Source organism: Tursiops truncatus, chromosome 3, assembly GCF_011762595.2.
Source record: "Tursiops truncatus isolate mTurTru1 chromosome 3, mTurTru1.mat.Y, whole genome shotgun sequence".
In the NCBI taxonomy this organism is placed as follows: Eukaryota; Metazoa; Chordata; class Mammalia; order Artiodactyla; family Delphinidae; genus Tursiops; species Tursiops truncatus.
Window position 1 is genome coordinate 159,847,285 of NC_047036.1, and position 19,086 is coordinate 159,866,370.

At 58.2% G+C, this 19,086-nt stretch overlaps 2 protein-coding genes across 5 annotated transcripts in view; one reads left to right on the forward strand and one right to left on the reverse strand.

Annotated features, from left to right (window-relative positions):
• Positions 1 to 19,086, forward strand: part of UBA52 (ubiquitin A-52 residue ribosomal protein fusion product 1) — a 142,723-nt gene that overhangs the window by 33,155 nt on the left and 90,482 nt on the right. The gene's annotated exons all lie outside the window — the stretch shown is intronic.
• ELL (elongation factor for RNA polymerase II) overlaps positions 1 to 19,086 on the reverse strand; it is an 80,400-nt gene that overhangs the window by 3,327 nt on the left and 57,987 nt on the right. For all 4 annotated transcript variants that reach the window (XM_073803077.1, XM_073803079.1, XM_033853961.2 and 1 more), the window contains 7 exons: positions 18,698 to 18,861; positions 16,270 to 16,535; positions 12,626 to 12,750; positions 7,080 to 7,176; positions 5,385 to 5,859; positions 1,034 to 1,100; positions 640 to 811 (listed from right to left, as the gene is read on the reverse strand). In XM_073803077.1, coding sequence (XP_073659178.1) covers positions 640 to 811; positions 1,034 to 1,100; positions 5,385 to 5,859; positions 7,080 to 7,176; positions 12,626 to 12,750; positions 16,270 to 16,535; positions 18,698 to 18,861 — 1,366 coding nt within the window. The remainder of the gene's footprint in view (positions 1 to 639; positions 812 to 1,033; positions 1,101 to 5,384; positions 5,860 to 7,079; positions 7,177 to 12,625; positions 12,751 to 16,269; positions 16,536 to 18,697; positions 18,862 to 19,086) is intronic.

Sequence of the window (19,086 nt, forward strand, 5' to 3'; positions counted from 1 at the left end):
ATCTCCTCTGGAAACCCAAGTGGCCTCCACCAGGGGTGATGGCCCCAACACCACGATTAATCAGGGCTGGCCCTGCAGTCAGGTAACCAGCGCTGAAAGGTGGCACAAGGGGGAGGGCTGGCGTCCCAGGGCTGGTGACCAAGCCCCCTGCAGTGAGCTCCCACGTGGGATGGCTTGGGGAACCCAGGTGCCCTTGGCCAGAGGAAGAGGGTTGGGGCGGGGGAACCCCAAGTTCCCTCCATCCCCTCCCACCCCCCACTGTGTCTGTGACAGCTCTGATGGGCCGTGGGGTGTGGCCTGGCCAGCCCCTCCTGGCTGGGGGACTGAGAATTCTCGTGTGACGTGGGTAGTGGGCTGCAGAGGGAACCCCAGGTGCTCTCAGAGTTGGGGACACAGGCACCCCAGCCCGCTGCTCCCCGCTGTCTCCACTGCTCGGAACACCGCCCCCACCCCCGTGGGTCATCTCCCACCTGCGGACTCGGTCACACCGGCCCCACTGCTGAGGACGCTGAGCTCCAGGGACAGGCCTAAACCACTTGGGGAGTGGGAAGGAGGGGCGAGCAGGGCCCTCAGCCCAGAACGTGCCCGAGGATGCCAGCCCCGGGCAGAGCCGTTGGATGTGCGTGGGCAGGGCTCTACCTCGTACTCCTCGGAGCCCTGGGAGAGCTGCCGGAGCTGGGCATCGAGCTGCGTGAAGCGCCGCGTGATCTGCTCGATGCGGGCGTGCAGGTCTCGGTACTCGCTATACTCAGCATTGAAGTCGTTTTTGTAGCTCTGGCGCTGCTCCGAGGAGGAGATAGTGGCGTATTTTCTGGAGAGACCAGAGAGAGGGGCAGGAGGGGCTCAGGGGGCGGCAGGAGAGAGCCTGGAAGTGCCCACAGCCTTGCGGCCGGCCCCACCCAGGAAGCAGCCCTGACCTCGCGCAGACTGGGCCAGGAATTCACACACATGGCCTGGGGTCAGCTCTGCCTCTGCTAACGTGCAGGGCAGGGGCCGGGAGGGGAGAGGCACAGCCGGCAAGGGAAGTACTCACAGCAAGTAGTCGGGAGTCTCCGAGGTCGACGTGGGAACACTTGAGCTGCTGCAGGTCCCATTTAAACCTACAAAGAGCAAACGCATAACTCCTGAGTCCACAGCTCGTGTGTCCACGGTGAGATCCTCAGAAGGTTGATGCCTTGTTGTCTGAAGGCCCTGGAAGGGACGCTGCGTGCAGAGGATTGCTGAGGCCACGTAGCGGGAGCCAGGATCGGCAAAGGAGGCATGAGCACTGGGCAAGTGCTGTCTGGCTACCTCGGGGGTCCAGCTGCAGCCAGGAGTGCCCTCAGCCCGTGGGAGAAGTGGCGAGGCAGCATGGTGTGTGTCCCCAAAGCACAGCCGTGCAGAGATGGCATCGTCGGTACGTTTTCAGCAAGCACCCCAAAGGATGGATTCATTGCAGGGCAAAGCCTGGGCAACTCGTCCAGAGCCTCTGCCGCCTCCGCTGACCTCGTGTAAAAGATCACTAAGCTGAAAACCGGTGACCCCTGGATAATCGAGTCCCAGGGGTATCCCGGGCTCCAGCCCTACAGGACAAAGACAGACGGCCAGCAGGGACAGCCCTGGCTCCTGTCCACACCTCTCCCCGTGGATGGAGTTGCAGGCTCTGCAGGCTCCGGTCCCTGGTCTGAGCCACCCCCTCTCCCCATCCTCCCGTTCCTCACACCAGAGATGGGACTTCAGGATCAGAGGGGCAGCCCCGGAACAGGGCTGGGCTGGTGGCTTGAGAGGCCAGGGACTGTGACACAAGACTGTCCACAGGGCTCGAGGCCTGCCCGGGCTGCAGTCGACCAAAGCTACAGTCCGGTCCTCTTCCCCTGGGAAACTGTTCCAGCTGGCCTCCCCCTCCCCACAACTGAGAAGCAATTTGATCGCTTTGAAGCATATCCTGAGTGCTTATTTCTGTGCCTCTCTCAGAGGAAAGCAGCCCACCCAGTGGATCAGCAGTTTGCTGAGCCCTCCTGTGGTTTTATACTCCAGCGCGAGGTGCAATTCCCACCAGTGGATGGAGCCCACCCCGACCTGGTGTCATCTTTGAAGAGGCTGTGGCCTCCCCAGAATGCAGCCCAACAGGCACATACATGAGGGTTTAGTCTACACTCCCACCACCCACACCCCACACAGGACAGGCCTCCTGGGGTGCTCCGCCTTGAGGCTTAGGGTCAGACTGACCTGGCACCCAAGACACTGTTGGGGTCCAGCCTGTGGCAAACCTTTGTGGTCCCCACTCCTGCTCCGGCACTGGCTGCGTGCGGCTGTCACTTGGCTGCCCCTGCACCAGCCGAGCTGGTTCCCACACCCATGTGTCCCCTCCACTAGCTTCTCCTGTGCCTCCCCAGGGCAGGGGGTGCAGGGACATGTCTGCGAGTTCACCCTGCAGGACCCAGGTCTGGGTGCCAATGAGAGAGGGTGCCCCCAATTCCACACAGGGGTCAGTGGGCCTGAGCTTGGCCTGGCTGAGCCCAAGCCCTCCACCCAGCACGCCAGCCTGCCCAGGAAGGCACCCTCTGGCCACAGGAGGTATCCACAGCCTGAGCAAGAGTCGGGGGCAGGCACGAGGGTGGGCATAGGACCCAGGAGTGGGCCTGTGGCATAGGGGGATGAAGATGGCCAGAGGGGGGCCTCGAGAGTGGGGGCCACAGGGAGGCTGAGCTGAGCCACCTGCCTGACAGGTGGAGGCCGCCACACCTGTCAGGGTCAGAGGCGATCACAGGGCAGGGCTGGGACAGCAGGGCCAGACTAGGGGGACAGTGTCACGCAGAAGGGTGGGTTAAACAGATGCCCATCCCTCTGCCCCACAGGACATAAGGGCGAGGAAGCTTCCTCAGGGGCTGACCTGGAGCGCTCTCCAGCAAGGCTGGGGGAGCATTCAGAGAACAACGCTATTGTTAACAGTGGGTGGGTAGCTCCTGCCTGCACATGCCCCCAACCCAGGAAGGAGTCACAACACATGTTACAGCAGGGGGGTGTGTGGTGTGGTGTGGTGTGGTGTGGTGTGGTGTGTGTGTGTGTTGGGAGCTTGGGGACAACATGTTACAGCAGGGGTGTGTGGTGTGGTGTGTGGTTGTGTGTGTGTGTGTGTGTGTGTGTGTTGGGAGCTTGGGGACAACATGTTACAACAGGGGTGTGTGGTGTGTGTGTGTGTGTGTGTGTGTGTGTGTGTGTGTGTGTGTGTGTGTGTGTGTGTGTGTGTGTGTGTGTGTGTGTGTGTGTGTGTGTGTGTGTGTGTGTGTGTGTGTGTGTGTGTGTGTGTGTGTGTGTGTGTGTGTGTGTTGGGAGCTTGGGGGGGCTTTGCACCCACCTATTACCACTATCATTTGAGCCGCCTGAGAGACGGCTTAAGGTGGATCACTTGGCGCCAGACCCGGCTTCTGGTGCCTCAGTTACCCTTTTCCTTTTCCTTGGGGCCTCTACTCCCTGGGTTGCCTGACCCCAAATGTCACTTTCTTACCTCGGCTTGGGGAGGAGCTGCCTGGAGCTGACGCACACCGGGCAGGACCCAAAGCCATCTGAGCCCTGCGTGCGGGCCGGCCTGGGCAGCATCTTCCTGGCCCCATCTGGTGCCCGGCCCCACAGTGCTCCTGCCCAGGGCCCTGCCAGAAGCACACGGCATCCGCTTCTGCCATCTGGGGCAGAATGCGCTGCCCGGCTGCTCAGCAGTTTGCTGAGTGATGTCTCTGTGACCCTGTGTGATGTCTCCTCCCGTGAGCCTGTCTCCCTGAGGAGGAGCCGGATCAGATGGCGTGTGCTCGAACCGGGCCGCCTTCTCCCCTGCGGCCCACCCACAGGTGCTAGGAAGCCTAACGTGCAACAGGGTTGAGGAATACCAGGGGACTTGACGGAACTGCAAAGTCCGACTTCACCGGACCAACCCTGCTCTTCCAGGACCTGCCCTCCAGCCACAGAGGGAGGGGCTGGCAAGCCCGTGAAGGATAGGTGAGGACAAATTTAAGAGCCTTAAGGAGAAGTGGCTCCACCCCATCCAGGAATGCCCCCTGCTGGGAACCCTCCTGAGGAAATCGTCAGAAAGCTGCAGCAGGTGACGAGGCCCCCGTGGCTGCGCCTGTTGCCAGGACATGCTGATAAGGTTAAATTACATGAAAGGAAATTCACAATGGAGTCCGTATTGCTAAGAGAGCGCTCTAAAAACGGAACCAAGAGGCCATTAAGGAAGTGTGACTTGTGCACTTCTCAGCCTAGATGGAATCTGACCTTCTGACCCAATGAAGTCATCTGCCAGAAACTTGTGACAGCCTATCTACTCATCAGACCCCCTACCCTAAAAACACTCGTGACACTGTCTACTTACTGGACCCCTAACCTAAAACAAATATTTTGTGACTTGCGTCAGAGCTAAACCATCCTCACCAGGCAACCTTTAACAGACGCGTGGCTTTTGTCTTTATAAGCCCGACTCTTTCTCCTCCTCAGAACACTCTTTCGCGCTCACCTGAATCTATGTCTCCCAAACTGTAATTTTTAAGACCTCAAATACACGATTTTCTTATTTGCAGCCTCCTGAATTATTCTTGGGGTTGACAGTAGCCACAAGGGGTACTCGGCTCAGGTGCCTAGGGCTATAACTGGAGGCGGGGTGGCTCTGGGGGACATGACCCCAGCCCCACCGCCATCCTAGCCCATCCATGCGCCTCCCCAGTGCCCCGGGCCTGAGAAGGTTTCCCTGCTCAGCACATGGCCCTGGGCAGCCTTGCACCCGTCATCCTGCTGAGGGTCTCTCCACTGCCAGCTTCCCCACAGGCTGCAACTGCAAGACCGTGTTCTGGCTCTTACCTTCTGTTGTTCTATGGACAGTCTCCCACCTCCTTCTGGGCCCACCTCCCAAGCCCTTTCTCCATAGGCTGAAATGTTCGCATAGCAGGCCACACCAGGTCCCTGGTGATCCAGGGGCTGTCCACCTCCCTCTCCACCAGGACCTGCCCCCCCACTGTCTTCCCTGAGCCCCAGTCCCACCCTGTTCTCTCTCTGTGTCTGGGACCTCCCCGCAGCCAGAGCTGGGCCCTGGAACTGTTGCTCTCCCTGTGTGATGTCTCCTCCGGTGAGCCTCAGCTTCGTCAGGCTCCAAGCCCCTGGCCCCCAGAGCTGGCCTGGCACACACAGGACTGCAAGAGGCTCTCAGCATAACAATGCCAGGGCAGTCACAGACGAGCCGGTGCGAGGACACAGGAGGCAAAGAGGCCTCATGTGCAGGCTGAGCCGAAGTGGGGGCTCGTGGGCAGCCCTCTCGGCACTCTGTGGAGTGAGGGCGGTGGGCATGGGGCCAGTGCTCAGGCTCCTGGCGACACCCTCCTGCAGAGCCCCTGCCCCTAGGCCTGCCTCTTGGCACCTACCCGGGGCGACTGGTGGGGCTCCAAGGGGGCCCGACATCTGGTCTGGCGGCCGGGGCCGGTGCCTGTCCTCAGCCGCCCTCTCCTTGTCTTTGTGCTTCTTGGATTTCTTCTTGGACTTGCCGTGCAAGGAGGCGCCGTGGGGCCTGCTGGGCTGGGCACAGTCCGTCAGCAGGGGCAGGCTGAGGCACTCAGTAGGTGCCGGGGCGGCCACTTCCCCACGCTCGCAATCCCGGCCGCTGTGGCCCAGGTCGTTGCTGACGTCGGCCAGGGGGTCGTGGGCCCGTGGTGGCTCCAGCCGCAGGGGCAGGTGGGCGTCTGTACCAGCCAGTGGGCCCGGGGTGGGAAGCAGGGCCTCACGGCCGTGGGGCACACTCAGTTTCCCATTGACTGCAGGCTGACCTCTCTGGGCGAAGTGCGATATCCTGGGTTTCTTGTTGGCCAGAGGGTCGATGAAATCAGGAGGCTGTGGCCGTTTCTGGGAAGGAAAGGAGACAATTTCAGAGGGGAGCCTGTGCCTAGAGTTACTGGGGAGAGGCTGGGCACCGCAGGCCCGGAGGAAACCCAGTGCCCACACGCAAGGCCCACGCTGACCACATGGGGGCGCGCGAACACTAGCCAGGCCCAGGATGCCCAGAGCTCAGCCGGGGCTGCCTGCCCAGGGTCTCAGCTCTCAGCTGGGCCCAGAGGCCACCAGAGCGGAGGAAGGGCGCTGGGTCATTAGTGGACCTGGTTGCAGACCAGAAGGGCCACCTCTGGGAACTGGTCTAAAACACCACTGTGCTCAGCATCTTCCCTGGACGATGGGAAGAGTGACAGAGCCAAATCTGAGTGACACAGGGCAGCCCCACAGGACAGGACCAACACCTCCAGGCCCCTGACTACTTGGATCCCCATGGCAACCCTGTGACATGGTGCAGGCTTCATCTCCATTTCACAGACAAGAACACTGAGGCCTGTGAGGCAAGGCCAGACCCCAGGAATGGAGCCAGGATCAGGCCAGGTGGCCCAGGACCAGGGAAGCAGCGGTAGGGAGAAAGAAGGCAGATGGGCAACCCAGGATCAGAGGGAAGCAGTGGGGACGCAAGTGAAACGAGGCCCTCTGTTCTCCACAACGGCCCTACAGCCACGGGGAGGCTTTAAGGGTCATGGGCCTAGGCTGGGTGCCTCCAGGGCAGAGGAGGAAGAGGGAGAAGAGGGGCTGGCCTCTCCCAAGCAGGGATGGAGACGTGGGACTCATAAGTCAGAGCATGCAGGTGGGTGGGGAGAGCTTTCACCAAACAGCTCAAGCAACGGTGAGGCGGGTATTGCTGAAGATCAAGCCCCCAACAGCAAGGCCCCCCCAAATGCCCTTCCCGACTACTGACTAACATGGCCGTGGCCACGGCTCATAGGACCCCACTGCGCCCTGGCTGGTTTTCCAACAGCCCTAGGAGGCAGGAGCGCCCACCACGCAGAAAGCAGGAGGCTCAGTGTGGTTCAGCAGCCTGCCCTCCCTCGGCCACATACCCACAGGTAAACCAAGGAACCATAACCAAGTCCCAGGCCCAGGACACCCAACCCCCAGCCAGCTGTTCACTCATTCAAGAAAGCTTGCCAGCCCTGAGCCGAAAGCCCAACAGGCTCCGTAGGAACCAAGGCCAGGTCAGGCCCACTGGCTCTGGTGAGACCCACCCTCCCTCCCCACCACGCTCCTACCTGAGGGGGTGAGGCTGAGCTCCCGTGCTCGCCCGCAGGACTGTTGGCCGCAAGGTCCCCAGGGAGGCCGCCTGAGCTCTGTGGCTGGCACAACTTCCTGCAAAGGAGAAGCAGGGTGGGTTGGAGGGATCCTCAGCAGTGCCCTGTGGGGCGCACACACGCCCACCTGTCCCTGCACTGACACCACGCTGTCCCATTCACGCCCAGGGATTTGGGGAGGGCCTGACTCCAGAGCAGAACCAGAGCAGGGCTGAGTGTGATGGGTCCACCAGGGCCCGGCAGGCAGAGAGCAGCCTGAGCACATTCCACCCTGGGTTTATCCACAGCTGCCCTGTGGCCAAGGTCACAGCCTCACTGCCAGGAGGACTGTCCCGTTGGGTGTTCTGCGCCCAGAGAAGGGTCAGATGACCACCCACTCATCTAGACTCCCATTACCATGGAGACCAAGGACCCATATAAAACTGACCAGACACTCAAGATCCATGCTGTGTCCCCAGGGGAGCTGCTGTCACTGGGGTGCTGGTCCTCACTTTTAAAAACAACTGTCATCCTAATAAACAACACTCACTGCAGAAACAGAGAACACAGAAGAGGACTGAGATGCCCTGGTCTGTGGTGGGAGGGCCTTCCAGATTCAGCGCCCATCGTCCTGGGAGCCCAGGCACAGCACCTCCAGGGATGGCAGGGGTGGCCACCAGTCCGGTGGGACGCGAGCACAACAGTGTAGCCAAGGAAGAGAGAAGAAACACCCCAATGCCTGACACACAAATGGAGGCCCCCGACAGTCACCCCGGCTCGGCGGGGGGGAGGGGGCTCTCCGCTTAGCCTCCTGCACTCCCGGAGACTGTGCGCTTCATGGGAGCCCAGGCAGCTGGCCAGGTGCTGGGAGTGGTGCCGAGGGCCCTCCACGCCCTGCAGGGAAGCTGAGCTGAGGTCCAGGGCCATGTCTGCGCTGCTCTAACCAGTGACAAGCAGAGCCCAGCCCCTGACCAACAGCCACACTCTAGACAACTGCTGCTGTCCCCTCCACGGTGGCCTGAAATGCAAGCAGAACCACAGGAAAAGGGCCCGAAACATGCAGGCACTTGGGGCAACACAATCCATGAGGCTGAGGGCAACTCTGCTGCTCCAGCCACGTGGAAGCAACCAGAGCTTTCGGTTAAAGACAGAGAACCAGGTATTTACATCCACTCTCTTTCAAGCCCCCACTAAAAAGGCATAAAAGAGAAAGGGAAGAAGAGAGCAATGAGGGGGCTTCCCTGGTGGCGCCGTGGTTAAGAATCCCGCCTGCTAATGCAGGGGACACGGGTTCCAGCCCTGGTCCGGGAGGATCCCACATGCCGCAGAGCAACTAGGCCCGTGCGCCACAGCTACTGAGCCCACGTGTCACAACTACTGAAGCCCACATGCCTAGAGCCCATGCTCTGCAACAAGAGAAGCCACCGCAGTGAGAAGCCTGCGCACCGCAACGAAGAGTAGCCCCCGCTCGCCACAACTAAAGAAAGCCCACATGCAGCAACGAAGACCCAACGCAGCCAAAAATAAATAAAATACATTTATTTAAAAAAAGAGAGAGAGAGAAATGAGAGAAATGAGAGAAATGATATTCAATGCAGAAGTACAAGTGGTGACTGTCCTATAGGATCCAAGAAAACAGAGTCCCAGGCCACAGAACCCCATGGGCCCAGGATGGGTGCCTCAGGAACCTCAGCAGAGGGGCCCCTGCCAGGCTGTCCCCCCAGAGCCCTGCTCTGGGTCCCGGCCTGCTGTGGGGCAGCAGGGAAGGGAGCCCACAGCATGTTCAGGAGTGAAGGAGCCCAGGCCTTCTCCAGGATGCTCGGGCCACACAGGATGGACAGAGACGTGGCCTCGGGAGAAGAGGAAACAGAGGGGCCTATGGGGGATTCAGAAACGCCTCAGCAGTGCTCCTGAGGAGGCTGCGTTGCCTATGGGAAAGTCCTGAAGAGGCTGCGCACCCGGGCTTCCAGGCAACAAATGTCAGACCCCAAAATAGACAGGAAAATGCATTTGAAAAGAAAGAGAGACTCTGTAAGGGGATGAAAACTTTAAATCCGCGAGAAAAACACCATCCTTAATAGCCTTAGACAGACACAGAACTTAAATACACAGTTCTCCAAAGAAGACATACGAATGGCCAATAAGCACATGAAAAGATGCTCAACATCATTATTCATCCAGGGAAACACAAATCAAAACCATGATAAGATACCACTTCACACCTGCCAGGATGGCTAGAATCAAAAAAATGGAAAATAACAAGTGTTGGTGAGGATGTAGAAAAACTGGAACTGAGTACTGCTGGTGGGAATGTAAAATGCCGTGGCCACTGAGAAAAAGTTTGGCAGTTCTTCAGAAAGTTAAACACAGGATTACCATATGGCCCAGCAATTCCACTCCTCTGTGTATATTTGAGAGAACTGAAAATCGATGTCAGCTACATTCATGTCCTGGTACAGGAATGCTCATGGCAGCACTACTCGTAATCATGAAGAGGTAGAAACAATCCAAGTGTCCATGGACAGACAAATGAATAAACAAAATGCCCACACAATAGGATACTACCTGGCCATAAAAAAGAGTGAGGCTCTGACACGTGCTACAGTGTGGACGAAACTCGAAAACCTAATCCAAGTGAAAGAAGCCAGACACAAAAGGCTGGAGTACATAATCCCATTTGTATGGAACATCCAGAACAGGCACATCCACCAAGACAAGAGGCAGCTTAGTGAGGCTGGGAGAGGGGGAACGGGGAGTGGCTGTTAACGTGGGGTTTCATTTTGGGGTGACTGCTTTGGAACTAGAGAGAAGTGGGAGCTGCACCTTGGGAACTAGCAACAATGGCAAAAAAAGAGACAGAGGGAGAAGGTGAAGAAATCTTCCAAAAGTAGAAGAAATTAAAAGAAACAACAGGGAAGACAATGGTGAACGGTGCAGCACAGCCCCCAGTGGCAGAATGAGAGGAAGGGCGAGGGAGGACAGTGAGGCCTCTCACAACCACGCCCAGGACGGGAAGAAGGACGAGGCAAGTTTTCAGACTGCAAGGGCTGGGGCGCCGGTCCCAGAGCACCCGCCAGGCCATCCTGTGACCATGCAGATGGATACAGGGCCAGGAAGGGAACCTCCGTGGCTTTCCGGGGGCCAGGTCTTCAACATAGAGGGAAAGTTCCTTCCAATCTGGAAGACTAGACTTCGCCAACTGCCAATCCAGTGTGACGGCCACCCAGGCGTGAAGATATATGACAGATGGAGCTCCCAAAGCCCTCTCCTCTGAGAGATGCTCCAAGAGCTGCGTCCCTTCAACCCCAGGGCAGAATCACAGACCCAGGAACAGAAGGACCCGCAAGGGACGGGGGCAGCTCCCGGTGGAACCCCTGATCCCCTGATAGTGATAAAAGGCCACGGCACAACCACGGGGAGCTTGGGGTTGGACATGAAGGACACAGAACGCTGAGCAGAGAAGTAACAACTCGGCCAAGCAGGTTACCAACTCCAGGGAAAGCATGATGCGTGCGAGACGGACTGAGGCTCGGGTTGTCTAGGCTGTGCCCTGGGGGAGGTGAGGCCAGGACACGGGCAGGCCGGGGTGACTGATTTCAGGGCCAGGTGGAGTTGAGGCCTCATCCTGCACTGCGACGTCCACAGACTCCTCCTGGGACCGGCCAGGCCCAAGCAGCTACACACGTGGGGACTAAAAGCACAGGGGCAGCATCCAAGTCAACAGCCGAGATGCTGGGAGTGCACGTCTGTGCAGAGCAAAGCCACGGGGGCCCAGGCAGACCCTGGAAGCGTGAGCATGTTTAAGTCAGGTACGAGTTCAGAACAAGCTGTAGGAAAAGGAGGTGTTATAGCCCCTGGGGTGACACAAGTCCCCACACCCTGCCTGTAACAACAGAAACACCCCAAGATCCTGTTTTTTTCCTTCTTGCCGTGAGACCACAGCATCAAGACCTGCTATAACTGGGGCTTTCTTCAGGAAGGGAGCAACCTAAAGAAAAACAAGTTGTGCAGAGGGGCGCCTGGAGAAACCTTCTGTGTGGCTGCGGGCATCAGGGGTATTGACCCTGCCCTCTGCGCGCCAATCAGTTCACGCTTCCAAGGGCAGTAGGAGCTGTCGGCTTCCCAAGAGGCTTCCGGTGGCGAGGCTGCTCTCCCAGCGGCCCACGCAGACGGAGAGAAGAGCATCCAGACAGCCCAGAGCGAAAACAAGGGAGGAAGCGTGAGCTTGGCATTATACTGAGCTCCAGAGTCCGCATCCCTAGGAACCTCCCACCTAACACCCCTCAAGATTCAGCCCAGGCGCTGTTTCCTACAAACCACACCCATTCACACACAGACAGGCTGCTTGCTCTCGGCCACACCCCTTCCTGGGAGCTCTGGGAGGACAAGACGCTTGGGGTCTGAGATCAGCGAGGCACCCAGTGAGAGGCTCTGAAGGAAGGAAGAGTGGAAGCAGCCTCAAGGTGCCCCCCACCATGTGCCCCTGGCCACCTCAAAGCACTAGGGTGGGTGTAAGTGACTATTTCAACCCTTTGCCAAAAAACGTGATAGATGTGAACGCCTGCAGGAGGTGACTGCCTACCCAGGATGTGCTTTGCTGGGGCAACAGAGGACCCCCAGAGAGGGCAGTGGGGGCCGGGGGGGGCACCTTCTGCTGAGACCATCTCCTCTCAGCCTCCCTGAGCACCCAGAGACCTCCAGACAGCCAGAGCAGTGACCCCGGGACAGCAGGTGAGTGTCCCGCAGGGCCAAGGAGGAACTCAGGGTTCACCTAGACTGGCCCCGACTCAGCTCTGCTTTCCAGACGCAATTACTGCTTTAAACAGCTAAACTTAAAAAAAAAAAAAAATCAAAAAAACAAAAAAAAACCCAAAACCCTTCATAAATAGCTCCAAGTCCCTGAGAAATCACTTAAGGACTAATTAGCATATCAGGCTGTTCTGAACAGCACTTCACTTCACAGCCCGGGCTCCGGAGCCAGGCATCAATTGAGAAGGAAATCATTAATTGCTTGCCTCAGATGGGGGCCTACTTACCCACTTCTCCCTAGAGCTACCGTGGCCACTCCTGACTTTGGGTCCCAATTAACCAGAGAGGGGATGCATTTAATTAATGCTGCTTAATCTTGTCTGTGGGGAGTTTTGTTTTGCTTCTCCCTGCTTCTCGTCCTTGAGAGGCTCTTTTTAAGAAAGAGGGCCCGCAGCAGACGCCTGTGGGGATGTGCAGGTTTTGGAAGCAACCTTGACAGGAAGGGCAAGAGGGGGCAGAAGGAACGGTCTGGGGCCTTCTGTCCGGGCATTCTGGTGTTCAAGATGGTGACTCACACCCTCCACCCCACTCGGTAAGGGCTGGCCTTTACCCTACAGGAGGACACGGTGGGCCACCCAGGCAGTCTCCACAGACCCCTCCATCCTGCTTGCGGGCCCTGCAGCCTTTGGGGCCAGATGAGGCCCCCCCAGCATCCTTGGGATGAGATCTGCCCCAGGTCCAGGGGCTGGGAACTCGCTCAGGGATAGGGAGGCAGTTACCGGATGAGCATCCGCTTCAGCAACTTCTGGTCCCCCTCTGAGTAGCCGGGCCAGTCCTTCTGCACATCCTTGTACACACAGTCCTTCAGCGTGCACGTGCCATCCTTGGCATTCACGTTGGCTACCTGCAAGACAGAGCTGGTGTCACCTTGTGTGATGCCCGAGACAGATGTTCCTGAAAGCATCTGCGAGGGGGCAGGGAGAGGCGGAGACAGACGTGAAAGGGGAAAGAGGACAGCACACTCCCTCCCCGAGCCAACACCTCACCCCACAGCTCCCCTGCGTGCCAGCGCAGCAACCCTCGGGGTGCAGAAGGGTCAGGGCAGCAGGTCCATATATACACGTCTTACAGCTGCTGGAGGCCAGGTTGGCTCCAAAAAGGGGAGGCTGCCATCTATACTCCCAAGACTCCATCACCAGCCCATCCCCCTGCTATGGACTGAACCATTTTTGTCCTCCCAAAGTCCACGTTAAATCTTAACCCCCTTAATCTAAGGTGATGGTATTCGGAGGTGGGGCCTTTGGGAGGTGATTAGGTCATGAGGGTGGAGCCCTCATGATGGGGTTAGTGTCTTTATAAAGGAGAACCCAGAGAGCTCCTTCACCCCTTCCCCCCTGTGATGACAGTAAGAAGGCAGCTGTCTATAAACCAGGGCACATGCCCTCACCAGACACCCAATCTGCCAGCGCCTTGATCTTGGACTTCCCAGACTCCAAAGCTGTGAGAAGTAAACGTCTGTGGTGTATAAGCCATCCAGTCTATGGTATTCTGTTACAGCAGCCCGATGGACTAACATACCCGCTCTCGGATTCAGACCTCCTGTGGCAGAGTCGGCCGAGACTGGGGTGCTGGGTGAGTGGTGCCTCCAGGGGCCATGCTGAGCCCACCTTCCCTGCAACCAGCCAGCCCTGCTGCTGCTGGTTAACAAAAGCTGAGCTTGTCTCCAAGACTCTTTGCGAAGATGGATTTAAAACGTTTGCCGTAAGATGTTTGACGGAATTCAGGCCCCTGACCTGAAGCGGGCACTTCCCTGAGTGTCTCGCTTGGGCACCATGGTCTCCAGAACACGCGTGTGTAGCCGTGTGGCTGGCGCGCTGTTTTTCGCTATCACTGAGACTACAAGTTCTCCACATCACAGCAGTTTTCACAAGGAGTATTTTTAATGGTTGAGTAATATTCCACCAAGTGGCTACACTGTGATGTACTCAAACGTTTCTCCTTTGTTGGATGCTGACGCCGTTTCCAGTTTCTCTGTAGCATAAACAGACGTCACTTGTGCAGGTTTTTCCATGCTGGTGATGGTTTTCTTCAGCCAGCTTCCCGGAAGTGGGATTAGTGGGTCAAAGGCTCTGAACATTTTTATGGTTCTTGATACGTTTTGCTAAAATGCTCTCCAGAAGAGCCACCCACCCGTCAACACTCCCACCAGGAAGATGGAACGCCTTAAATCTTTTCTGTTTTCACAGAAGGAATAGAGAAGGCGCCTTTGAGCAGTGTGGTTTTGTTAGTGCTGTTCATCAGAGTCCCTGGTCACTTGCGGGGGCTGGAAATGAGCATCCTGGGTGAGGCACAGCCCCCGACACCTTCCCATTCCCAAGCTGGCGGGGGTCCTCCTGCCCCCCACACCGCTGCGGAGAACAAGTTGGGTAGTAAACACAGAAGCACAAGGCAGCTGGGGCAGTTTAGGAGAAATCAGAGCGGGCGCAAGGAGGATGCTCTACCCCAAGACACTGGCTGGGCCACCCCCTAGGAGCTGCCAAACCCAAGTCCACTGGAGAAGCTGGAGCCCAGTACGGTGCCTCTCTGGTCCCAGGAAAGGACCAGGAGCAATGAGAATTTCACAGGGGTTAAAAATGGAGCAGTGCCCCAGGCAGACCTAAGTCAGAACCACCAGACCCCTCTCTCTCCAGAGAACTGAGCCTGGCATCCCTGCCGCATCTGAGGGCTGCTCAGTGGGTAAATCTCAGGTGTAATCAAGTGCTCGGTCAGCTAAGGGTCACATTCTGCATTGTGCTTTTTTATTCTGGGCACAAACAGAACAAGATTAGAGAGCGGGAGCAAGGGCATTTCTAAGAACGCTATACCAGGGGCCGAGGGCCTGGCTGGATGGCAATGCAAGCTACGGGCACAGCCAGGGGTGGGCGTGGCTGCCGCACTTGTCTCCAGTCTTGGCTCATGTCTGATGCCTCTGTCCAGCTCCCTTCAGCCCTGCTGTGGTCACCCCGTGCTGCAGGAGGCAGCTCTGGGTGGCCCCCAGCCCAGGGAAAGGGCCTCCCACATACTTCCCCCCATTTCCCAGGGGCAAGGCCAGCACGCGACTTTCCAAGGAAACGAGCACCCTGGGAATGTTGTTCCTGGTTCTAGAGCTTTCTGGGTGCTTTGGCAAGCCCCTTTGCCAAAGAAAACTTCTGGGCTCCAGAGCCATGCATCTATCTTCTAATAGGCCCCGAGCCAACTCCTAAGCTTGCAGGGAGAAACAGTGCTGCTCAGTCCTTGCCAGCATGACCTCCACGTGGGGGACAGCGGCTCAGGAGGCCAAATCCGCACAAAAGCACCCAGTGAGTGGACATGGGCGCTCCTGACAGTAACGTGAGTCTCTGGCGAGCACCTCAGCCCTCAGGACACAAGAGGATTCTCCTCGGGTGAAGGATGGGGGAGGCACCCTTCACCTGCTCTGTGGATGGGGCCCAGCCCCTGCCCAGGCCTGCATCTGCGCCTCGGAATGCAGGGGAATGTCACAGAGGCCTCTCTTCCCTCTTCACCCGTTCCCTTTGCCCTGAACCCTCGGGGGGTAATGGGTAACACAGGGACCCCAGCCAGAGCACGGGGGGATGAGAGCCATGCCGAAATCCTCCCAACAAACGTGCTGTGTGGTCACAGCAGCCTTGGACTGCACTGGGGATGGGGAAGAGAAGTGCCCAGAGGCCTGCTGAAGAACTCGGTAAATCTGAAACTCATCCTCAGACATAGCTACTGATGGTCAGGGCGCGTACTTTCTGCTATAGGAGGCACCATCCAAGTGCCCAGAGTATCTGAGGCAGGGCCACGCCTCCTCCTCAGGATGCTGGCGCGACTGCTGCTGGCTGTGCCATCCTCACAGCGCTCTGAGGGGGCCCATCCCCACTTCATGGCAAAGTGGTATCCACATGGCCCAGCTGATGTGGTGAAGCCGGAGTGAGCCACTCACCTTCTCAGGGGTCCTCAAGTTGCCTCCTCTAGGGTAAGGCCTCAGGAAGGTGCTGGGGCCACCGCCCTTGCTCCAAAGCCCCGGTTGCTTAACAGCAGGCTCCACCTGCTGGCACCACGCTCCTGCCCGCTTAGCTCTTGACCCCAAGAGAGGTGCTGTGGTCATGCCCCAGCCGCAGATGGAAGCCTGAGGGTCCAGACATGAAGCCCCTTGCCCGGAGCCACAACTGATGAGCAATAAGGAGGCCCTTGCTGTCTGACTGTGAAGCCCGAGCTCTTGCTAACTCATGCTTGCGGGTTCCTCAGACTTCGTTCAATTCTAAAAACCTTGTGCGACTGAAGTCTTGGATCCCCTGTGCTACGCGCACTGCCTGTGTGTCCGCAGCTGGTAAGGAGGAGGGCCCTGGACAGTGAGTGCCACATGCGCAGCCCAGGCCAGTCCAGGGCAAGCACGCACCTGCTGGAGGAGGCCGTCCAGCGCGTCCTTGTCCGCCTGGGCCAGGCCGTCCTTCTGCAGCCTCAGCAGCAGCTCGGCCTTCCGGTAGGGCCTCAGCGCCAGGAGGTGCAGCACCCGGTCACGGAAAGGCCGCTGAGACACCCCGCTAACGCTGCCAGCGCTGGTTTTCTTGATGGCGCTTGCCAGGTTGATGGGGGTCGCCCGCTTCCGGCAGGGCACAGCATCCACTGCCCCCGGGGCCGGTTTCCGAAACTGAACCTTTTTGCCTGCAATAAGAGCCAGGCATTAGGGACTGGAAGGGGTGAGGGAGTGGCCACCGTGTCCCACTGCCTGGGGCCGACGCCAAGTTCCTGAGCGAGCTCGTGGGCACCCGTGGATGGCCGATGGCCGACAGCCCCAAGCTCTCACTAAGCCCAACAGAAGGCAATTCAAGCCTCGTCCAGCCCCACCTGCTCAGTGGGGCCCTTGGGCGGCCGAGACTGCCACCTGCTGACCACAAACAGCTCAGTGGGCACTTGCAGGGCCCCACAGTCTCAGAAGCGGGAGCTACAGGAAAGAGAAGCGGGCTTAGAGCCTTAACTGACTTCATCATGGGCAGCCTACATCCTGGGGACCCAAACACCTGACCCATATGGGGAGAGGGGGCTGATGTTAACAAGGGAGTCCCATAACTGCCAGAGGCAGGCACCCAGAGACTGAACTCCACAGCACTATGCTGGTCCCACACGATCCGTCATTCTTTTTTATGAAAAAGGAGAAGAAAAATAAAGGCGTCAGGGCCACTTGGGCAGCTGCTCTAGAGACCCCAGGGTGTGAGCAACTCCCCAGCTGTGGCCCTGGCAAGTGCTCCTTGGGCAGACCTGGCTGTGCTTGGAGGCCCGGGGGCAGCAGGCCGATCCCCCACCCTCTTGCTGCAAACAGAGACGTACAAGGGGATCCTCCATGGAGCCTCCAGCACTGCTCTCGAGGGAGGGTGCTTCCACTCCTAAGTCATTAACTCCACCTTGGACGGCGCTCCCGCCACTGCAGGAACGAGGACTGCTGAGCAAAGTCAGCGCACACCTTGAATCCTTGGGCCAGAAACCTCTCCACGACGACTTCCTTTTGCATGTATCCCTCAAATCTGATTTGTCAAATGAACACAGGGAAGAAGTGCTTTTAGAATCCTCAGGGCCAGACTTCGTCCCCAGAGGACCCATCTGACGGGCCGACGTGGGGTGGGGGGAGAGGCCTGACACACCCAGGATGTGCACGTCGGTGGCTTAAGAGGCCAGGACACGAGCGTTTCCACCAGAACGTAAACTACTGCAAAAACCTTCATTGTACCCGAAATGGCACCGTAACACGAATTTTGGACCAAGTTTTTGACTGAAAGACCCACCCAAAATGTATTCAAATGTGTACAAACGTCCACATTTGCATCTTGAAGCAACAGCAGGCTCTGAAGCCCTTTTAGATTCTGGCTGGCACCTCTTGGGCAGCTTACTGCCCAGGGCTCAGGCTCCCTGGTCACTTACAGCCACATCCACTGGGGCCCAGCGCTGACAGGCAGGACAGATTCCTGCACCGTCTGGGGTTTCATTCAGAGCCAACCCCACTGCCAAGCAAGGAAAATCGCATGCTCTTTGGAGCAATGTGAAACGCTCTTGCTTTTCCTTAAAGAAGAAAAAAACCCCAAAAGCCATCAAGTTCTCCCTTGCTGTAAGCCGTTTCACACCTCTCTCAGGGCTTTCTTGCCTGGCAACGCATTCCAATGACTCCTTAACTCCATCTGCATCCAGGAGGCGGGAAGACTACAGCAAGATGACGGGGCTTTCTAAATGGATAAATAGATAGTACTCTTCTCCCTATACTTTTAATGTTGTCAGTGTCTCGACTTCACTGAAATTGTTTCCAAGCAGATGCTGAGGGGCCAGAGCCTTCCCAGTGAACAGGGATCAATGCGTTTCCTTCCTGGTCTCCACCTTATGGCCCCTCGCTGGCCCCAACACAGCAGCAGGCCGCCCGCCACAGGGTGCATCTCGTCATCTGCACCTTGCCCCGGCCACGTCGGTCTTGGGAAGGAGACATCTGGGCAGGTGAGGGCAGGGGTGGCAGCTGGAGGACAGACCGAAGCTCTAGCTTCATGTAGGGTGAGTCTCCATGATGGGCAGAGGTCCCTGAGGCTACAGCCTGGGAGAGGAGCCCTGAGATTCAGAATGCCTGGAATTCTCGGGTCCCTTAGTCCATCTTGGGTTCAGAAGGCAGCAGATGCCACCCAGGAAGGACCTTCTGTCCTGACCCAACACTGACCCAGCTCATCCTACCTCTGTCAACCCGTCACTCCCGCTCCTGGTCTGGATGGGCCCTGAGTCTCTCCTGCTCCCCCGACAGCTGCCCAGCAGGTGCAAGGCCCCCACAGGTGGAGCCCCAGGCCCCTGATCCTCACCCAGGTAACGGCCTCCGGGCTTGATGACGATGGCGCCTCGACTCCGCGTCTCCTCCTCAGCCTGTGCCAGGCTCTGCCGCGCTTTCTGGTAGGAGTCGTCGGTGGCACACACTGTGATTTTGTCCTGGATGCTGCCCAGGCAGTCCAGGTGGACATCCCCATGGCTGCAAGACAAGGGGCCAGAAGCTGGGATGAGCACCTGGGATGACCAGGAGAGACGGCCACCACCCCCATGTCCAAGAAATGGGGCTTGGTGCTGGCTTGGGCAACACGGTTTCTTCAAGGCACATCTTGACCCGAAAGAAACAAGGGAACCCAGGTCCCTGGGCCACAGGTGGCACGCCAGGACCTAGACCTGTGCCCTGAACACACTGTAAGGAGCCAGGGTA